The 18,681-nt window shown below is 36.9% G+C and overlaps 1 protein-coding gene across 9 annotated transcripts in view; it reads left to right on the top strand.

Annotated features, from left to right (window-relative positions):
- The window catches only part of LOC124155907, a 109,564-nt gene that overhangs the window by 69,241 nt on the left and 21,642 nt on the right, over window positions 1–18,681 (top strand). For 6 of the 9 annotated variants that reach the window (XM_046530104.1, XM_046530105.1, XM_046530107.1 and 3 more), the window contains 7 exons: window positions 536–672; window positions 6,012–6,351; window positions 8,621–8,821; window positions 9,816–9,965; window positions 14,351–14,486; window positions 15,174–15,331; window positions 16,387–16,497. In XM_046530104.1, coding sequence (XP_046386060.1) covers window positions 536–672; window positions 6,012–6,351; window positions 8,621–8,821; window positions 9,816–9,965; window positions 14,351–14,486; window positions 15,174–15,331; window positions 16,387–16,497 — 1,233 coding nt within the window. The remainder of the gene's footprint in view (window positions 1–535; window positions 673–6,011; window positions 6,352–8,620; window positions 8,822–9,815; window positions 9,966–14,350; window positions 14,487–15,173; window positions 15,332–16,386; window positions 16,498–18,681) is intronic. The other 3 variants (XM_046530111.1, XM_046530109.1, XM_046530112.1) reach the window with 3 other exon arrangements.

The raw sequence follows: 18,681 nt of genomic DNA, 5'->3' as shown, positions 1-18,681 counted from the left end.
GTTCTTCACATCTCAATGCTGATGTAATTATTAGTTAATGTCTGGTTAATACAGTACACAATTTTTTCAAATAGTAGATAGCTTTCTTGTACAGGCTTGTAATTTTGGAGGTCCATAAAAGGATAACTAAAACTCCATTCTTTGAAACTAATTTTTTTGATAATAAACTAATATTTTCATGTGTGGGGAAAATCGTTTATTAGGAACTTGGATCAAATAGATCAAATCCTTCTCTGTAAGGAAAGAACTATCATATTACTTTCTATTCCTAATACTCTCATTTAAGATTGTTGAGATTTTCTGGCTATTGGTTAAGGGATCTATTCAAAAATATGCATTTTCTCTGGCAACTTAATTGCCATATGGGATTATAATGTTTTAAAGTTAAATTTAAAAAAAATTCTTTGAAATCTATTAATTTTTGTAAATGTATAGTATTATTGAATGTAAATTTTATGTATTATAATTATTTTTTTTAATTTTGGAAGTATTTGTGATAGCAGAGAATTTCATGTTGTGTATCACTCTCTTAAAGGTATTCTGGGAAGAAGTGGAGGTTTAGCTCCATCCCCTGCACAATTGGGAAGTGGACCAGCTGCCCCAAGACCCTCTCCTTTACAGCAATCCATGATTCCTCCTGATCTCGTTGTAAGGCTCCTTCAGGTGCAACAGGTATGCACCATGATATATCATTGATTGTAGAATGTTAGGTGAACGAGGGAGAGGAAGGAAGAGAAAAGGATTTTTAAATAAAATGAAAGGGAGTAGGCGTTATGGTGAATTGAAGAGGGACATGCTTGAAGGAAAGGGACGCTCCCAGATTGCTTATTAAGTACTCCATAGAAATTTACTGTAGTCGGTAGAATACTTTATTGATAATTATAGTGCTCAGTACCTGAGGAATGGTGAAAGAGGAGTATTAAGTAGGGATTTCCAAGTACTCAAACATTTGAGGCGAGTAGTTGGTATTCGACTCGAGTGCTTCGAGTACTTTTACGAATGACGAGTTGAGTACTTTTGGTTACAGAGCTGTCGAGGCCAGTAAGTTCAGATATCCTTGAATAGGAAGCAATATCGTCAAACTCGTGTAAGAACCTTGATCAACTCCTATAGAACGAAATATGGATGGATGAAAAAAATGGTGAATGCGGCAATGTTTGACTAGGTTGCCTTTGCAGGAGGAAACCAAAGATTTTGGCGAGTAATTGTGATTTCGTTTATAGGATTCAAACAGGGATTTAGCTGATTAATGGAATATTTTGATTTTATGGAAACAATTTGGGCATATAGTTGATTCAACTAACATCTCTTTCAAATATTCTAAGGGGACACACCATCTCGCGAAAAAATGATTGCATGCTGTCTTGGCATTTACACTGCTACGATGGAATTCTGTCTGATGTATACATTCTTATCTACCAAACGCCATTTCAGCGGCACGCCCATCTGATACTCAGCTTCATCCAACTTCTTATTTTCAACAGGTAGCTCGCTTTACCCCTGCTCCTGCTGTCAAGTGCTAGCGTACAATCCGAGGCATTTTGCACATACATGCACTTCTCCACCGGATTTTCTTCAATTATTTTCAATCCATCTTTGGAAGTTCTCACAAGATAGCAGATGAATTCGAATTGTTAGCAGGTAGAAACCAAATATTCTGAGAAAATATCCGTTCGTCTGTGACAATAGAGATTTATAGCATAACTCATAAATTGTAACTTGATGTATGTTTTCGGGAAAAAATACTGCATCAACTTCCGAGTAGCTCAGCTGCGAGGATATCAAGTTTTGCCAGAATGCTAATTGTAAGTCTCCGTCGTATTTTGACATTTATTTCCTTGCGTAAAATGCTTAAATAATGTCAGAAATATGTTGCGTTTGGTTTTATTCTTTTTTAAATTACGCGTACATTACTAATATTTCAATCCAATAAAGGTGTAATATCAATTGACGAAAGTCATTGTTAGACAACTTTGGGCTAATAGATGACTCATGCGGCAGTTGACTTCAAGAAATGGGGAACTTCGAAGCAGGTGGGCAGAAAAATGTCAGTGGGGGAGAAAGAAGGAAGGGTGAAACATGATTCTATTGTTCTCCTGGAACTATATTTTATTTTGAAGCTTTTCATTCATGGTCTTCGTAATACGAACCCTGCGCGAGCTGGGGCCTTTTGTTTGATTTCGGAAAGGAGGAAAGCATCAGAGGAGGGGCCGAGGACTGATGGATGGAGGGGGCAGCGGATTTTGGGAATTATGCTACGTAGTTACTGTCCCACGGCACTGAGGGTCTCCTGGTGGGGTAAACCTGGGATTTTCAAATTTTTTCACCCGATCATTTTCGGTTCCCCACATCGAACTCTTTTCGCCGCTCTAATCCGTAATCTAAGTTCGTCAACTTGCCTACAACGCTGCTGCATGCACTAAATGACTAGAGTTTACATTCTCTATATTTTTCTAAGTCAACTACCAACGACGTGCGTGCAACAGTGTATGGAGCGAAATTCAAAGTATTTGAGGTATTCGAGAGCGTACCTTTAGCATAATTATTCGAGAACTTGAATATCGAATATTTTCTAGTATTCGAGGTATCCGAGTATTCGTGGATACTATTCGCACATCTCTACTATTGATGTTGAAAGGCTCCTGAAACTAAAACTGAATAGCCTCATCAACAGGATGGCATAATCGTAGCTAGATCTTCCTTTCTTAAGTGTGGCTCTGTAAATTTAATATGAATGCTTTGATGGAATATAATTTTGTTCCTCAACTTTTTCCAAGCAAAGGAAGATTCCAGAAATTATCATTTTCTCTCTTTGCTTGTCGAAGTACAAATGCAGAGAAATGATAAGGTGTTTTGTATTGGTTTTATATTAGTGTTATTTTTTACTCTTTGATTTCGTACATGGTGTATGAGGAATTGGGAGTATGGTAGCTTAGTGGTTAAAGCACCAGGCTGGTGACTAAAAGGTATTTGGTTCAAATCCTGGTTGAAGCCTTTGGTGAACCCAAACACAAAAATCCTGATGTGCTAGGTGGCCCAGTGAAAGGTACCCTGAATGTTTGTTATTCATATGCCTGTTGCTTAGTCAGGGATGAACCCTGCCCTCACCCGACTATACCTATCTTAGGGTGCTTCCCCTGAGTTAGTAAATGAGATAGATGTTATCAAAATATAAGACCTCTTTTTTAGCTCTGGTAAATTCGTTTATTGTGTGAGTGTGTGCTGCTATAAAAATTGAAATCAATAGCCAGTGCCAGCACTGCCAGCTAGCCAGCACTGGCATCCTAATAGCCATCCTAGCCAGCACTGCCATCCTGTATTCATTGCTGGGTGCAGTTGGTGGTGTTAGCAGGCACCTGTACTGTTGTGGACATTGTATGAAAGTGTTATTTGATTAAATTTCATTCAGTGCCAGCACTGTCCAAATTCGCTGGTGTGTGCGTGTGAGAACAGCCAAATGTTATTCAGCTGTGAATCAAACCAGAAACTTGAGAAAGCTAACATAGCAGATTGAAACCATTTAAGTTACATAAATATTGCAATAAAAGGTTGGATTGTTTGGGTAATGTGGAAGTTCTAAGAAAAGTAGGAGAGATGAGTCTTGTATTTGCAGTTTTATAAGGTGGAATCCCACCTGTCGGCTGTTGCAAGAGGATTCATGGCCGTCACTGGTCTCTCTTTCACCCTCAGAAACAGCCATGGAATGTTGAGCAACAGCCTATGTAGTACCTGGCATACAGCTCGAAAGCTCAAATACAGTGGTTATACCCACGAGACCTTTAACTTAGAAAAAGAGAAGTCTTTTAAAAACTTTGGGAAGAAGACCGGATTTCTTAATCAATCGCATCATTAGACTCAGTGGCGTAACTAGGAATATGCTTTGTGGGGGGGATGGAGTGGTTTTGGGGGAGGTCTACCCCCCAGGCAACGAAGGGAACCCTCAACAACCCAACAACACTGTGAAAATTTTTGAAAAATGACTCACCTCAATGACTCAAATGAGTTACTGCCATGATATTAATAAATGAACTTTAACCCCTTTAATGGGGACCATTTTTTTAGTAGTCACCTACCTGAGAGAGAAATCACGACACACTCTCTTTCAAATCTAAAATTCAACTGCCTTTATTATGTCCTGTTTATTATATCACATGGCTTAAGGGCACGAGAAATTTTGAAAATGTGCTTTTATTATGGAACACTACTATCCAACAAAATTTTAACGATATCGGCGAAAGACACTTTGAGAATATTCCTTGTTAGGGGCTCCTTGTGACGAGAGGCCGGCCGCCCATTACATTCCTTATTTTTCACCGTGATTTAATCGTAATCAGTATTTATTCTCGTAAACAGCCACTTTCCTTATAATTTGATCCTACAATGGGTAGAATGATAGGTACATTTATAGAGTTGTTTACAAAGTGAAATAAGTAACTTGATAAAATCCTGCGGTAACCCTGATTTAATAGTGTACTTACGTTGAGGATATCCCGTTGACAATATAGATAATATATTTGACTCCATTCTGTGGATCATCAACCACTCATTACTCTTATTTTTGTCCCTTCGAACACAAGCAAAAAACTTCTCCGGCGAGTAAATAGAGGTACTAGACGTCGGGGCACTTTATATGGTTTTATGGGATACACTATTTATATGGTTTTCACACGTTTTTCTATTGAAGGTCCATGCTACAATATACTTACTGCATTAAGCAAATGATGTTGGTGTGTAACGTAGATAACAATCTGCAATCAACTTATTTTAATTTAATCTTTCCAAAGCCCCCCAAACAATCGCCTTTATTTATTTCAACAACGCCTTGGCAACCCAATATATTCACAATCCGAAGTTTGACGTTAAAGCAGCAATTATATTCGCCAAATTTGCGTTTGAGTCCCTAAATAGACAGTTTTTCTATCCACTTCCTCAGTCTGTCATCAGTGGATTCCAGGCCGTGATGTAACGCGCGCACGCTCCGTCACGTGTTTTCAAACAGTCGATGAAGATTATTTTTAAAGACTCATATCTCAGCTATCAAACCTTATTCATCCGCGAAATTTTCGGCAAGTACATTTGAGGTAAGGATCTTATTATTCTAGTACTTTTAAAAAAGTTTGCATGTTCCCCATTGGTTTATATTTGAAGTTGAAATAATTTGTTGCGCATTAAAAAATGTACGAAAAAATGTACCGTGTAACCACCTACTCGTGGATCTTGTCCATGAGAATGTACAAGAATCTGTTCAGAAAACCATTCAGAAAAATGTACAGATTCTTGTACATTCTAATGTACCGTGTAACCAGGCCTTAAGAAATGTGACAAGGTGTAAGTGCAATAAAAAGAACCGTTAGGGGTTTTTTGAACCCAAAAATACCGTAAAATCTTCACCCAAATAAAGCATGTTAGTACCCCTGCAGATATGAGAACTGAGTTTTTAAAAATCACGCTAGATGTCAGACCCATGCAGAGCATAGGCAAGAAAGAACTGCGTTTCTAGACGCTCTGCCCAGTGAAGGAAAAATCTTTTTCTAAAGTGCGTCTTCAGATGCACTCCCCGTTTCACAAACATCCTCGGTGCGCGTCTAGAGACGCGCTCCCCAGTAAAGGGGTTAACTTGAAGCAGATGCAGTTATTATGTGTCAAAGCTAGACAATAGTTAAATTTTTTTTTGTTTCTCTGAGGCTTTGGGGAGGGATCTATCTCTCATTCGCCCCCCTCGCCTCATAGTTACGCCACTGATGAGACACGATGGTTTGATGAAAATAATTGTTAAGTTATTGAGAACGGGAGGGGAGGCTTCAGTTGAGATTCATAGTGTAGATGATTAACGATGCGAAGCAGAAGAATTCTATAAGTGTTAAAAGATAAGCTGATTGGAGATATTAATGAAGAGCTGCTTCAGATTAATCTTCTGGTTGCTAACTGATGATGATGATGATGCTAACATTGGAAATGGTGCATTATTCATCATTTTTACCAATACTTATGCACTTATTCTATGTGATCAGCACCAACAGCAGCAGCAGCAGCAGCAATTGCAGAGGCATCAGGAATGGTTTTCAAAGCTGGCTGGGGCTCAGAGTCAACAGGTGAACCAGCAGCCTATGGCTCATATGCAGCCACCTCACCATACCCACATTCCTCACCTGCACCATGGAGCACCTGCTGGAGTTTCTCAAAGGGTTCAGGGGCAGTTGGGTCCTCTGTCTAGCATTGCAAACCTGCCTGCATCTCCAACGCCATCTACCTCACTTTCTCCCCTTCCACCTGAGCTGCAAATGGTTATCAATCAAAACCAGTCTGGAAGGGACCTTCTACAAAGGCCTGATTCTCAGAACATTATGAGAGGTATGCTTTTGCGTGTATTTTCTTAGTATGTAAGTCACTTGATCATATTGGTTTTCATAGTTTTCTGTGGACTCATGAATATACCTGTCGATTGTGATCAGAAGGTCTAATCTGTTGCCTGAAACTCTCCGGATGAAAAGCAACTAGTTCATGACAGGTCAAAAAATAATGGCTATCCAAACTGCTAGGTTACTACGGTAGTTCTTTTTATTACCTGCTGGAAATTTTTTGTCGTACTAATGATTGAATCACACCAAAGGTTTTTTCCATGTTTTCTCGATTCATCTAATTGGCATGAATTACTTTCAGACAGTTATTAGCTGTTGCATGAAATGACATGAAATTAGCATCAAATTTTAACATGCAGTGGAGTAATTTAGTGGCTTTTGGTGGCTCAAGTACACATCTTTATGAAAAAATGCCACCCTTATACCATGAAAAAGTGACTACAGCAGTGTATATGAAATCTTGGTGCACTATAGAATTTGGTAGAGATATTTCATGTCTCGAAGATTCCACGTCTCTTTAGATCAAAATACCGTAAAACCTCCGTATAACTGAGCTCCATATAGGAAAAATTTACAGAAACCTTCTTATAATTAAGTTATAACTCCAGTCCCATGCCCTCTCCATAAATAAAGCATTGAGTAAAAAGTCCCGTAATAAACATCTGCCATAACAAAATCTCCATTTAATGAAGTTATAATGTAGGCTTCAATTAGGAAAACGACCTTTCTACAGGGATATTTTTCTTGTAGAAATTATTTTACCTTCTTTTGTATTTGACTGCATCTTTCTGAGTGTGACTGATCTGCTGAGTTTCTTTCTGGTGCTGCTGGTCCTTCCATTACATATTAAATTTGCTGGATGATTTATTCTTGATTCTATCATATAATAACTGAACTGTAATCATGTTTATGAGTATTCTGTTGCATAATTTGAACAGATTGTAGTTGGTGATTTTCTCTTTAAAATTTTGTTATAACACTGTATTAGCAATGGTATAGTTGTATGATTACATTATGACACTCATCCTTGGATTTTTTGTGTGTTTTAATTATTCTTTGCCTTGTAGAATCATTATGATGGGAGTTGATAGTTAGCATTAACTTATGAATTAAAACTAACTCATCTGACTGCCTTGTAAATAATGGGTGTTTGCTGAATAATCTTGTGGTGTGGGCTTAATGATGGTTTTACCTTGTTGTTGAAATTTTACTTCAATTTCCTTTTAATCTAATGTCTTTGGTGATTGGGTACGAGTTTTATAACTCCTTATTGTCTTCAATACTAGTCGTTTGAAATATTTTATGATGAAAATTTCTCATGCTGCACTTTCATCTCCATGATTTCTGTTTCACAGAAGAAAATTCAAGCTTATGCAAATAAAAAGCTACAGGTATGAGAGTAAAGAGGAAATTTGGTAAAATTATTACAGTGAATTAATATTATTATTTTCTTCAAAAAATAGTATTATTTAGTGGCTGGACCACAGCTACTATACATTCTGGTCTTAAAGGCTGCTTTATTCAATCTTAAGTAAATAACAAAGTTAAGGTGAATTACCTCTATGAGTAAATCCCCTGACTTAACTGTCAATGATTGTAAAATACATATTCATGAAAAAAATCAAATGACGCAACTATTGAAAAATACATCTGCCTTTCAGTGAGGTGGTTAGATTGACTAATGTGCCCATATGGGCACACCCTCTCATGTGCAAAAGAACTAACATAATTTTAAAATCTAGGGTTTGCCATTGTTCTAATGAAGTAAGGAAAGAGCCCAGAACAAGTAAATAAAAATAGACACAGTAAAAACTCCGATATCAATGCATCGATGATAACATTAATGAAATGACATTTTTTTTAAAGTAAATTATTTTTTAACCCAAAGAAAGAATTTAAGATATGCTTAGTTTGGCCAAACTTGCAGATCCATCATTTAGTGATCATGAAGCGCAAAAACATGGGTCCACCACATTATTTTTGGTGGCCTTTTGTGCTGATTAAAAAGTGGCACTGTAATGGCAATCTTATTTTATTTTCATCAGGGAGATTTGTGAGGCTCATAGCCATGCAGTTGACCTGAAGTGAAACCATTTAGGCATGAAGACCCTCTGCGTGCACAAAAATAGCATTTCTGAAAGTTATTCTAGCATTCGATTTTCACAAGCATAGCTCAAAGAGTTTGTTAATGGCTAATTCATATTCATTTAGTGAATGCTATAAGCCCCACATGTACGAATTTCCATCAATGTGTTGTGCAGGAATAGGTACGGCTCCCCCTCCTAAACATCAGACGCCAATGTCAACCCAACAGCAACAGGTTGCGGCAGCAGTGGCTGCTGCAACTGCAGCTGCTGCTTCGGCATCCCCACGTGCCACTTCTCCTCACACAGACTTTCTTCATCAAATTATTCTGCAGCAACAACAGCAACAAATGAGGATACCTTCCCCTTTGAACAATGGTTAGTGTTGATTGACACTTCCTTTGACCAACCATTCTTGGTCATGCGAGTTCACTTTCTGTCATTTTCTTTCCACGATTGATTTGCTCTTTTTAATCGAACTATTTTTGTCATGGCTCATTATAATATGTAGTTGTTTGAGACATGACTATGTTTTATAGAATGGAATGATTTTTAGTTGGTTTTGCTTTATCTCTTATGAGGCTCATTTGCCCATCTATGCACGAGGCATGGGTGTGATTGATTTTTTCTGAAAACCTCAATTTAATGTTGTACCTTATTCATGAATAATTATATTTTGAAGAAAACTGTATTCTATTATCTTTGAAACAGACCTGCTAGGTCTCTAAGGAACTCTATTTGAATTTACACTATGCTAAACATCAAATGAATTTGAAGTAAAAATTCTGCACACCTGTCTCTCTTATGTGTGTGTTGGATGTGATTAAGATATTTTGTTAGTGCCCCCAAAAGTTTGCCTAGCCATGCAACAGATTCGAATTTCCATTTTTTTTTCTCGGATTTCATTGAATATTTCTCCACTTATTGCAGTGATATTTGATCTCCATATTTTGAAGCTCTGTAGATTTTAATTGACTTGCATCAGGTAATCTTGTTCTTAAAATCAAGGAGTGTTCATACTGTTTACTGAAATTTTGAACCTTGTCGTTGAAACTTGGTTTAACCATTACTTCAGCATTCAGGAAACATTAGTATGAATTTGGCTACAATTTGTGAGAATAGGGAAGTTATATTGTATTATTAAAAATTATATTTCTCAGTTGAGGTTGCTTGCTTGAATTCAGTAGTAGTATTTTTCTTAATTTTTCCTTAGGTAACTTAGATATGTCATAAAATGGTGTGTATTAATGCTTTGGTGGTGGTACGTTTTAACTTCTCGCTGGAATCTTAAAATTCTGTTTCTTCTTAAATTTAATAGTGCAGTAATTGTGCCATATTAAAATATCTGCTTACGAAAGGAATTCCCTTTCAGCATATTGTCAACAGCCCAGAGTGTTATCCCCTAGCACCCCTGTTCACTTGGCTACTGCCAGTGGGCCTGTTAACAGCACTAACCAGCCTTTGGTGACCTCACCCATAGCTCCTAATCAATCTAACACTTTAGCTATCCAGCATGCTGCAGGTAAGATGGTTGCTTTTGGCCATGGCCCAGTTCTATTTTGCATAATTTTCATTGACATTGCTAACCAATTTTTTTATTGTCAATTATGGTGAATTCAATTGATTTGGCTTTAACTTTGTGAAAATCCATGTTGAAATGAAAATATACAACCTTGGTAACTTTTTCACTGGAAATTTTCCTGTGAAAAAGTTACCAAGGTTGTATATTTTCATGCCAATTATGGTAGTTTGAAAAATAAAGACTCTTCCATTTTCTGATTCATAGCCTATTTCAAGCTATTGGTGGTGAAAAATTGAGGGCCTTTAATATTTCATATGTAAGTTAATGACATCACTGCCACATCATGTAGGTCACTGTATCTCAGATCCTCGTCTACTCTCATCAGCCTCGCAGGGTTTGTTGTTCATACTTCAGTGAATTGATCTCTCTGGACCAATTAATATTCCAGAATACTAATGATGTTATCAATTAATCAAAAGTTCAAGGCAACTTAGGTTTAATTATGTTAAATAATGGAAAATGGCCCAATTAAAAAGATAATTTTTGTCTTTCCCATCCATATTTAAAAAATTTATGATGAATTATGATTTCATGTCTGAGTGAATGACCCAATTCTCCTACTGACTGTAAATATATATGTGACTTTATATATGCTTTAAATATAGTCAACTGGTTGTTGATTATGCTTAGCTTAGTATCTAGGGTACAAATCAATTTAGTGTGTACTTGGAGTTACTGGAACAGCACTTTTACTATCTGTATCGCTAAATGTTGATTATCAAAAGATGCCTGTTTTAAGCTAAATGAACATTTTCTCTGCAATATACATTAGGTTCCTTCAGATTGTGCCAGATCACCTGCAATTTGTCTTAAAAGCAGTCTCCTCTAGACAAAGTTTCAAAAATTAAGAATTGTCTTTTGTCCCCCAAAAAGTAATACTATTAGAATTACCATTTTTCATCTATTGCTATTACAGTCATTTGCCTTTTTGAACAAGAGCATTGGCTGAACCACAAAGGATACACTTCTAATTTTTTCATGTCATCTATTAAATTATTTATTACAATTAAAATTAATTGAAAAATATGTATATGTAATCGTTAAAAAACATACTTTGCCATCATTTCTTGTCTCTTTATTCTCCCGTACTTATAGTCGTACTGCAGGATAGCTTCATAGTCATGTGTCTAGTATACACAATAAAATTCCACTCAAGTATATAAAAACAAACACATTCAATTTTTATTAATAGAAGAATGTGGCATGGTGCAATCGAGGGTTGATATCTTCCCAAGTACAATAAGACCTTGGTAAACGAATAAGATGCATTACGAGACCTTGTTTGTTAGTTGATAAACTTATGCAATTCGTCAAAAAGTGTGGTTCTCCTGCAGAATACAACACTGAACTATAATTGTGCATTAACTCACAATTGTTACCAACTGATGCGATGCAGTTGGAGCGAAAATAAATTGCTGTCTGCAGGAAGGAAGAGCAGGCGAAACACTGAACAGTTACAAACCTCACAACAGATAAAATGATACTTTGTTCAGATAATGTAGATTATGCCCAAAGTGTGAGTTCCTCTACACCACACCGCATTGCATCGCTCAACTTGAAAGGAGCCAAATTTGAAATTCCAGGCATGATTTAATTTTTCGAATATTCCTATCTCCGAGTTCCTAAATCAAATGTTCATAAGAAGAGGACTTGCCCTACATCCAATTTACCAGCATTGATGAGTGGTCTCCATGATTCCAAAGGAATGAAGCTTATTATATGGTGACTCATTCATACTGATGTATCTCTCACTGAAGGAAGAACCGTAATGGATGCTCTTGAGTACAGTGTACAAGGAGAACTTTTACGTAGCACAATCATTATAACATAGTGATGTGTAGTGTATCCTCCTAAATGCTATTGCTTATTCTTAGAACTTCGTAATAAATCTTTTTGTAACTGCCAGGACCTGTACTGAGGTTCTTAATTTCCAAATACATAACTAAAATTTCACAATAACTTTTATTTTACTATAGATTGGATTGCCTTTTTTGTTGGCACCAATGATTTGCTTGGTAATGAAGAGAATTTCATAATAAGGTTGTTTATATTAACAAAAGTCTACTGTATCATGTGAAATAGGTGTAACCCAGAAATACTAGTCCTTGTGGTATATTCTTCCTCCACATTTAGTTTCACCCTAACTCATTTGAAATAGACTAGACCTTATCTTTCCCTACCTCCTGATGTTCCCTTTGTAGATCCTAATGCCTCCAGTGCTCTTTAAAGGTAGCTAGTGATCCCACTGTAATTTTGGTACTTTGAATCCAGCTTAATTACTTTTTGAAAGAATCCATTTAAATGGTGGTTCTCTGGGTTTCATATAGCATAGTTTCGTGATTCATAATAGACCGCACAACTTGTATGCTTGAGTAACTCCTGATTTTCATTGACCAAAACAAAATTCATTTTAGTCATTGCTGCTTTACCTGAAATACTATTATGTATTGAGTAGGGATGGTCGGATCGGATACCTCAGATCTAAATATCTGCGGATATTGCCCATATTTAATAATAATAATATTTTATTAAATGATGTAATCATCATCGGATACATCGGATCCAAAGTCGTGGAAGACATCGCATCTGGATCAGAAATTTTAAATAATAGCTTCAGTGAATGCAGAATAAGGGTGGAAAGAGTTCCGATTCTCTCTTTGAATCCACTGTTGCATGTGATTCTTGTCTTACTCATTTACAGTTTTGTTTGAAAGCTCTTGCAGAGGTTACGTAGCAGAATTTCAGCCGTGGAAAATAAAAACGGCAAAATACAACTGGCACATAGTGCGACTCTTCCCATGAGATTGAACAATCATCGGGGGAATCTCAGCGTTGTAGGATAATAACCACTTAAGTAACTACGTCCCAGATTTCAGAAAATCACCCTCGGCCTTCCATCAGCCTGTGCCTCTGTTTTTTATTTTGCTTCTGAAATCACACGGACCATAAATCATTGTCTTCTAAGGAAAATATCAAATTGTATGAGAACAACTGAAGCGTGTTACATCCCTACCCCATCTCACCAACTGACATTTTTTGGCCTACCTGCTTCAATTCTCCGTTTCTAGTCGACAAATGCTAGGTGAGTGACTTTCTGGGCCGGAAGATGTCTCGATAGTTTCGACAATTAGATGACATGCACAAGATTTGAAAAAGAATCACCAAACGCGATGCATTCCTGACGATATTTCTGTTTATTTTTTAGTTCTAATGGATTGCCACTAAGTTTTCTGTTTACAATTAGACTGTACTAATATGCAGCATTGTCCAAGCAGCACGATTTTCAAAGAAACAAGCGCAGCAATAGCCCCTCAAAAAAGTAGAGACGAATTGGAAACGCCAACTGCATATATCACGTAGCACACCCGGCTTCGCTTTGAAGGCTACGACGTGACGTCACTGAAGCAAGATTTGACTTGTTCGTCCTTGACTCCCTCATTTGTAGCCTCATTGCTTGAAGTACGCAGAGAGCGCACTCCTTCCCCTCCACCTCTACGCACTTCTGCTGCCCACCCCTCCCTCATGCTGAGGGGTCGAGCACCTCGTCACACGTGACGCAAATGCTGTTTTAAATACAGTTAATTGTGTTGCAGATTGCGCAGTTGCAATTTAATTTAAATACAAATGTCTTTCATTGTGTAGAAACATTTCCATTGAGATAAGGAGAACCAATGTATGCCAATTGCGTGCACTGTGGCATGAAATTATCGCGAGGAAGTGTTATATCCACCTCACCATACTGAAGCATTTTCGGGTGAAACACAAGTCTGTATTCGATGAGAAAGTGACAAAATTTGGGGGAAACGTGCGTGAGGAAAAGGTTATTCGGGCTTCCAGCCAGGTGGTCTCCCTCCATTCTGCCATCGTTTCGGAACATGAGTTGGGTTCCATCCTCAGGGCTAATAGCTAAAAGCATTCCTTTGATTGTATGTACCCAGAATAAATTTGAATAATTACTTCTTATTTAGCAGGAATTTGAAAGTGCATTTGCATCTGAAAATATCCGATCCGAAAGATCCGGCTCCGAAAATCAAGGATCTGATCCGAATCCGAAAAAAATCCTGGATCCGTCCATCCCTAGTATTGAGGATTTTAAAAATTATTATTTCTTTACCATCCCCAACAATTTCATTGGCTCATCAAATTTGCTCTATGAGATCAAAAAGTACATTGGAACGTTTCTCTTAATGACAAGGGTATTCTGAATTTTTGTTTACCTTAATTCTGTGACGTGCAAGTTAAGTTCTTTTAATTGATATTATCTTTTAGAGAAATGATTGGTATTCAAAGTTATAGCACTAAAGTGTCTATCCATTTATTTGCAGGAATGGCTCCTCATCGCGTACCGTCACCTAGGGAGCTGCGTGCTCACACTCAGCAAATTATGCATGCAGCTCTCATTAAAAAGAAACTTGAAGAACAAAAGGAAAATTTCAGACGGAAGCAAGAAATGCAGCAGCAGTAAGTATACATAATTTTTTTATTTCATGAAATTTAGTTTTTTTAGCTATAAAAAAGAAGAGTAAACTTGGTGATATATGATCGTAAGGGAAATTTAAAGAAGTGAGTGGCTTAATGGAAGCAAATTTAAATCTGAATTTTATCAATTGGGGAAGAATACAATTTATGGTGTTCCTGCACGATGGTTTAAGGATATCATTAAATCTATTACTCATGAGCACCTGGAATATATGTCATGCGAGTGTATAACTGAAATTTTTAAGAATAAGTGTCCAAAATTCTTATTATTTCAGAAGCTAGAGACCATGTTGTCATGCAAGTTGAAAGTAAACTGATTTCTATAGTTTTAAAACTAACAAGCTTAATTTTCTTGTCCTCTGATCTTTGGGCTGTCTTGCTGCCCTGTGTCCGGAGTCTTTTCTGTGGAATATTTTTGGATTTCCTACTTCTTGGTTGCAGTTCTTTCGCTCTGTTTGATTTCTGTGATTAGCCAACTATGTACTAGGGCAAATATTTCTTTGGCAATTTTTGTTGTAAGTAATGTATATGGAAGATATGTATTCATGCCCTCTAATGAGGTACTTATGATCTCAGTGGTGGTGCAGTAGCATTGAATTAGGAATGAAATTTAGAGATAGGTCTTTGTTAATTTTGGTGGGAGAAATTCATTTCAAGGTTTTGTTTCAGGTCCCTGTCTCCTAATCCTGGCACTGGAGGAACCAAAGTTGAATCATCCCCTCCACCAGCTAAGCACTCCCCTACGCCTCTGGGTTTCACACCAACATCTGTTCTACGCAAAATGACTGCTGAAAAGGACCCTCTAGCATCATTGGAAAACGCATCAAGTATGTCAAAAACAATCGGGAATATTGACTTGAAAGCTCGAGGTTGGTTTGTTCTTTTTGTGGTGGGTGTCAATATGAATGCATTTCAACCACACATTTGGACTCGATTGATTGTGGAATTTGATTATACAGTAAGTCCTTGATATATAAGCAAGATCCATTCCGAGACCTTGTTCTTGAAGTTGAAAAACCTAAGCAAGGCACCGAAAAGTGTAGTTATCCTGCAGCATGCTACACTGCATTACAATTTTGCATTCACTTGTGTTGGTCACGAACTGATCTAGCCACACGCATGACGCAGCTAGAGCTGAAAAAATTTTCCTTGCGGGAAGGAAAAATGGGCTGAATGCTGAACAGTTCCTGATTTCTTAACAGTTAAATTGATACTCTCAATAAAAATTGACTAAAACAAATTCACTTTGTGTTCATGCAATGTTTTGCCATGGTTGGGTTTGTCTGCAGCGTATCTCACAAGAAATGCAGGCATTTAAATATTATTCTTCGAATCTTACATTTTAATTTTTTCATGTTCTCAAACCATAGAACTGCTTTTGCTCATCAAGAATTTATCATGTCCCACCTTCATCCTACAATTAGTTTCATGATATCAATCACTGCTGGCCAAACCCCTTAGCATGGATACTGGTTCTGAATTTTATGACTTTTGGTAATCTATTATGTTATTTCTAGTGTGAGAGCATAGATGGAAGTAAAAATAGATAGCTTTTAGTTTATATAAATGGGCTTGTTCTGCGAAATTGAAGATGTTCTTTACATCCATGGAAAATAGCTCTGCGGACTGTTTTCGTCACCAAATGGTCATTTAGAGCTTAGCTTTTCAAGAACAAATCTGTTTTAGAGGATGGTTTGTGGAAAGATGAATGCAATAGGCATGCTGGTCAGTTTTGCCAACCTGTATTTCACTTTGGGTAAATTTGATTGTGAGGTTATTAAAGTCCTACGGAATGGGTATGAAGTATCATCTCTTTTGTGAGGCACGTTAATGATTGAGCTTCAATATTTTGGTTACTTTAATGTAAAATTTACTTTTACAGTGTCCATTGATAGTAAGAATATGCAGTCACAATTCCTGTCTATGGCTAGCCAAGGACAACAGCAGTCTTCTAACCAGTGGAAAAATGAAAGCCATGTGAAGACTCAACCAGGTAATTCTTTCGCAAACTCATAATTGCTTGCATGGAATTCACAATTTCATGAATAAATTACTGCCTTTGTCTTATATCCATGGAAGTACACAGTATTTCCTGCATTATATCAAATCTTGGCTCTGACACAATATATCCTTAGTAACAGGCATCTCCCGAGTTACGTATGTCTCGACCTACGTAAATCCGTGCTTACGTAAGTGATTACTGTATTTCAAGTGATTACGTCAATTTTCGAATGCGAGCACGAAGAAGTAGATATTCGCTCGTATAACCAATGGCAGAAAAAATATCGAATAGTTATAGAGTTTTTGCGTGGTAAGCAAAACAAAGTGACCCATTTTTATTATTCCTCAAAGTAATTTTCATTAATTCTTGAATAAAAATCGCTTATAAATCCCAAGTCACCAATCAACGTGAAAATTTGCAGTTCTAGCGACGGAAGTGGTTGCGTTCACTCCTGTACGATAGAGCTTGCTACACTGCATACAGACCCGAACTCCGACTTTCAACTATTTAAAAATTGTATCCTTAAGTTTCGCCATTTCAGTCTGTGGATTTAAAAGAGAATGAAGTTCGAGCAGAAATCTTTATTGAGGGAAAGAATTGGTTAGTACCCACGTGATTGAACTTGGCCCATGATAAGGCAGCGGTTGGTTGTGCAACGGAGAACTTATGGTGCGAGTCATAGACGACGCTGAAAGTGCTCACTTCAAAGTCTCTCTTTACGGTAAAGTGAGACTTTAGCTAAAGTTCGTTTAAAATACGTCCCAAGGATCTCACTTTACAAAGTGGAACTTCAGCTGATAAAGTCTCGATCAGGCAATGAAATTTTGAATGTTGGCAATGAACGCTGCGAAAAAGTGAATAAAAAGTTGACACACGATATTAATTGCGGACTTGTTTATATGTTTCTGGCGACTGGTCCACCACGTTGTATTTTGCGAAGATTTTATTAAGCTGCATTTTCTTGTTCTCTCATATTGTGTGCAAATGTATATGAATACTGCGTTATTGAAAGCTTTTCCCCTCTAACTTTGTTGCACGCTAATGACTGAGTTGGCTGCATTAAAGCTCACTTTTAATTAGCTTCGTGCATTGGAAATACTCTTAGATCTTTCCAGCGCAGTAAATATTCAAATGATGTTTTCACGTCATTTTATTGAGATACGAGAGAATGAAAATATGTCTGCGTGCAAATATAACGAATCAAATTAAGTATTCAGTTTAGAAATGTAGCGTTGAGATACCGTACTTTCCCGAATCCACACAATTGGTCAATTTAGGGAATAATATTACGCATTTTGATTGGCTATGCTCGAGATGCAACTCTCAGACTATGTATTAATATTTATTGATTCTGTATCTAATAATGTAAGAATACGCGGAAGAGTTCATGAATATCAATTTCGACTTATGCAGTCTGCCAGAATGGATCTCTTACATAACTCGGAGGATACCTGTACTAATTTCCAGTCCTCATCTTTTTCAGCTTTTCCTCTTTTGTAATCTGTCATTTCTATGTTAATTCCTGTCATAAGAAGTGCCACATGCCATTAAAATGTGGTAACTGGTGTTTACTGGGCTAGTAATACCTCACAGGACAAAGTCAATAAAATAAATAAAGTAGAAAGATTTATGCTGAAAGCAAATGTGACTAGGTGACAGAAGCAGGCAAAACTTGATTAATTTTTTTTCAGTCAATGAACCTGTGATTGCAAATTTTTCTTTTATGGTTTCCTGACTTAATGTCGATGATTTGCGTAATATTTGTTGATGTTAATATTTATTATGTTTTTAAAGGAAGACTTGATTTTAGAGTTATTAGAAGAAGTTTATCAATCATTTATTGAAGGAGGAGTAACTTAGTCATTTTTTTGAGGTATCCAAGTTTTAACTTTTATAGTTATGTCTTTAAACCAATTTTTGAATAATTATAATACATATTTATTTTATTATCACTTTTATGTGTAGTACTGTGTACTTGAGTGCATGAAGTTTTACGGATGTGAATGCCAAATGCTTTTAGTATTCTTCCTTTATGCTGTTTTTATTGTTTCTGAGAGTAAAAAATATTGATAATAACCATGATATACCTGAATTTCCATTAGAAAAATTTCTCCTCGACTGGGAATCAAACCATGGACCTCAGGCTTTCCGGGCCACTGCGCTTACCATAACATG

This window comes from Ischnura elegans, chromosome 3, assembly GCF_921293095.1.
Source record: "Ischnura elegans chromosome 3, ioIscEleg1.1, whole genome shotgun sequence".
Classification (NCBI taxonomy): Eukaryota; Metazoa; Arthropoda; class Insecta; order Odonata; family Coenagrionidae; genus Ischnura; species Ischnura elegans.
Note: the sequence above shows the minus strand (reverse complement) of the source record. Positions and strands in the feature narration are given on the sequence as shown.